General features: G+C 35.8%; 1 protein-coding gene across 1 annotated transcript; it reads right to left on the bottom strand.

Annotated features, from left to right (window-relative positions):
- Window positions 1–404: 404 nt before the first annotated feature.
- LOC149154407 (LOB domain-containing protein 1-like) lies at window positions 405–1,595 on the bottom strand. Its single transcript, XM_089440651.1, has 3 exons — window positions 1,470–1,595; window positions 1,163–1,357; window positions 405–1,002 (listed from the first exon to the last, which is right to left on the bottom strand). Exons 2-3 carry the CDS (start codon window positions 1,355–1,357, stop codon window positions 688–690), a joined length of 510 nt encoding a protein of 169 aa, XP_089296777.1. The 5' UTR covers window positions 1,470–1,595; the 3' UTR covers window positions 405–687.
- Window positions 1,596–3,398: the final 1,803 nt, after the last annotated feature.

Here is a 3,398-nt window from a genome sequence, read left to right as displayed (position 1 = left end):
TATTAGATGGTTCAAACACACTAGATGGTCCGAACAAAGTCTACTTATTGAGCCCAAATGTGCTCATTCTACAACCCAGTATGATGTGCCCAAATGTGCTCAATGATGTCCGTGGGGCATAAAAATTGAAATTTTGCTCATGTCCACCAAAATAAATTTTTTTAAAAAGCTTAAAATAAAAAAATAAATAACTATAAAAAGCATGTAAATAATGTCCACTAATAAAAAAATTGGGCATCAAGAAATTAAACAATTCTGATGTAATTACCTAAATTTTTTCAATAATTCAAGTATGCATTACAAAAACCTGAATTCAGAAAAATAAAAAAAAATCCAAAATAATTATAATTTTATTAAAATAATAATAACAAAATCCATATTCATGAAATACATAGCTAGCCAGCAATGGTATCGCATTAAACCTAGCCTTCGATGCAACTGTAAACACTTATATAAATTTAAAATGATTGAAGATATTCTCCTTGGAACTTCACTTCCGGGAGAGATCAGATCCAATAAATCTCATTGGTGGAAACATGATCATATTGTGCATCTGTTAGAAGACATGCAATCCTGCCTACATCTAGTAGGACTAACAGACCCATGACAAAAGAAGAAATAGGGAAAAACATAAGCATGCAGCACTGAATGTCATTTAATTAAGCGATGATGAATAGTTGTGGATTATTATGTCCATAATGGCTCCCATAGCTCCATAGCATCACCATCGTCTAAAGCATGTGTGTCTTCACTCTCTAGCAGTAACCCATTATAAAAATGTGAATCAGAACCTTCATTAAGGAAGCTTAAGAGTTTAGCATGTTGCATACTCATGTTAGCCAGCTCTCTTTGTGTGGAAGCCAATTGGGATTGCAGCTCTGATACTTTATTCTTCAGATACTTGATTACTCCTGCACACCCATGGACAGGATCTTGAAATCTTTGGCTTGCTTCGTACACCATGCTGCTTACTGCATCAGCTCTCTGTTCAGCAGGCAGATCCTGTAACACCGTAAACCCCATGATCACCTATGGTTTCTACTAAAATCTGAAATTCAGTAGGACCAGATCTGAACTAGACATTACAAGTTCTATCCAACCTGTAAAGCAATTGAACAAATTTGTCCATATAAACACAGTAATGTATAGCAGTTGCACAAACCTGTAGTAATTTGACAACGTGGCCATTTCCGAAGACTCTGTGTACCAACAAGAATTTCTGGGGGTTATCCGGCGGGAAATAAGGCGCGAGCACGCAGTTGTGCGAACATTTCTTTCTCTGGATCTTGCAGCCAGCGCAGGGAGATGTTGACGGCCACGTCTGATCTGGCTCCGATTTAGCAGATATGTCGCTCATCTGCAAAACAAAAAATCAACACGAATCTGTTCCATTAGCGGCAGAATTGTTGATGTTTGTTTTTGTGAGAATCTGTTATATTGCGAATGCTTCTTCTACTACTATTTCTCACCTCCTCGTTGCTGTGCGCGAGCAGGGTGTTTTCAAACGCGAATGATGGAATACAGAGATTTTCAAACGTGAATGATGGAATTCAGAGAGAAGAGTAGGAATTGTTGGCAAGAGAGCAGGAGGGACGTGGTAATTATAGGGAAATAGAAAGGTTAGAAGGTAATAATGTGGAAGAATAATTTGTTCAGCGTGGACGGAGAACCTGCGAAAAGCACGGGCGAGGTGGTGTTGCTGGGTAGGAAGCTGCGTGGTAGTGATGTGGGTTTTGTCTGACCCACACGTTCTGGTCGTTGATGAGGACTAGTCGTGGGCGGTGTAGTTGTTAGGTCGCAGACCATAACTTTAATGGCCAGCATTATCTCCCCGCTCTATTAGCTTGCGTTAATGATGTCTAATCAGGATAGATCACCAATCTTCCTTTAGAATTAGGCAATTTTGAATAGGCGTTTTTATTTTATTTTATTTTTAATTTAATAATATAATATAATATAATGGTAAAAAGGGTAATTTTTTATTATTTAAAATATATATTTTTATTATATAAATAAACTGAATATTTAAAAATTATGTGAAATTTATATCATTTAAATTTGTAATTTTAATAAATATTTGGGAGATTTCTAATAAAATTAATCAAAAATATATAAAACCTCCACAACTTAAACTAATTAAATTACAATTTTCCAAATTAAATTAAAATTGTAAATTAATTAATTCAAAAAATTTATTTTTATTATATAAAATTGTAGTTGTGGTGGGTGAGATTGTAATTCAATCTCCCTGATTTTCTTATTTACCTTCTATGCAATAAGGGATGCCCTTGCTGATCCATTCAAAATAAGGGGCGCCCTTGGTGACTCATTCAAAATGCCCAATTTTGAGACAATCTGTGTGATCATATCATAGGAGAAAAGTCTAAGCTCAAGCAACTAGATGTTTTGTCTAGCTCTTCAAATCGGGGTTTGGTGGATCATAACTCCAAAGGTCACAGGGGAAAAATCTAACCTCAAGCAACTAGATTTTTGATCTAGCTCTTCAAATCAGGCTTTGGTGGCTCATAACTCCAAAGGTCAGCATAAAGCGTGGTATCAACAAAAGAAAAAACCTTCCAACCCGTGAGTCTCTTTCTAAGCCTCAATAGAATACTAAGTCTCCACCTATAGCTTCGAAGAACAATAGGTCCTCCTCAAAGAAAAAGATGAAGACAAAAATCAATGAAACTTTTACTTTTTGTGGAAAATATGGACATATTGAAGAAAAATGTTGGAAGAAGTTAAGTTTTAGAAAATGTTATGAAGAGGCACAATATCTCAATAGGTAAATGACATGCTTTATCACTCCAAACCCTAAATAGATCTAAGAATTATTCGATACTTGATTCAAGGACATCACATCATATGACTCGTCAAGATTCACTTCCTTTTATATCTCATCGCAACATTTCACAATTTGTAGTGGGTGACTCTACTCAAGTTAAGGTTTTGTGGTTAGGTATTGTGTAGTTGACAAGTGGATGCATTAACAATGTGCTCCTAGTCCCTGAGATATCTGTAAATTTATTATCCATTTATCAAATCGGTCATTTTGGTGATGGAAAAATAGTGGAGTTCTCTCCAAACCATGTAGTTGTTAGAAAACTACACGATCCAACGGTGGTCGTTGCTTTCGGAAAGGTTGCTCATGCCTCTTGATTATATAAGTTTGTGAGCTTTAAACCTTCCTCAACTTCTTCTTTTATAGCTCATTCAGTTCATTGAGTACTAGGCTTTGGCATGAAAGATTTGGCCATCTAAATTATAAGTATTTGTAGTAGATGTTCACTCAAAATTTGGTTTCAGGTTTTCCAAAAGTTTCTTATACTAATGGGGTGTGTGTAGGGTGCACTCTTGGACAAAAACACCAAGATCCCTTTCCTAAGGGAAAGGTTTGA

Source organism: Pinus tabuliformis, chromosome 9 (genome assembly GCF_031772625.1).
Source record: "Pinus tabuliformis cultivar Carrire ecotype Pingquan chromosome 9, CPIR1, whole genome shotgun sequence".
In the NCBI taxonomy this organism is placed as follows: Eukaryota; Viridiplantae; Streptophyta; class Pinopsida; order Pinales; family Pinaceae; genus Pinus; species Pinus tabuliformis.
Note: the sequence above shows the minus strand (reverse complement) of the source record. Positions and strands in the feature narration are given on the sequence as shown.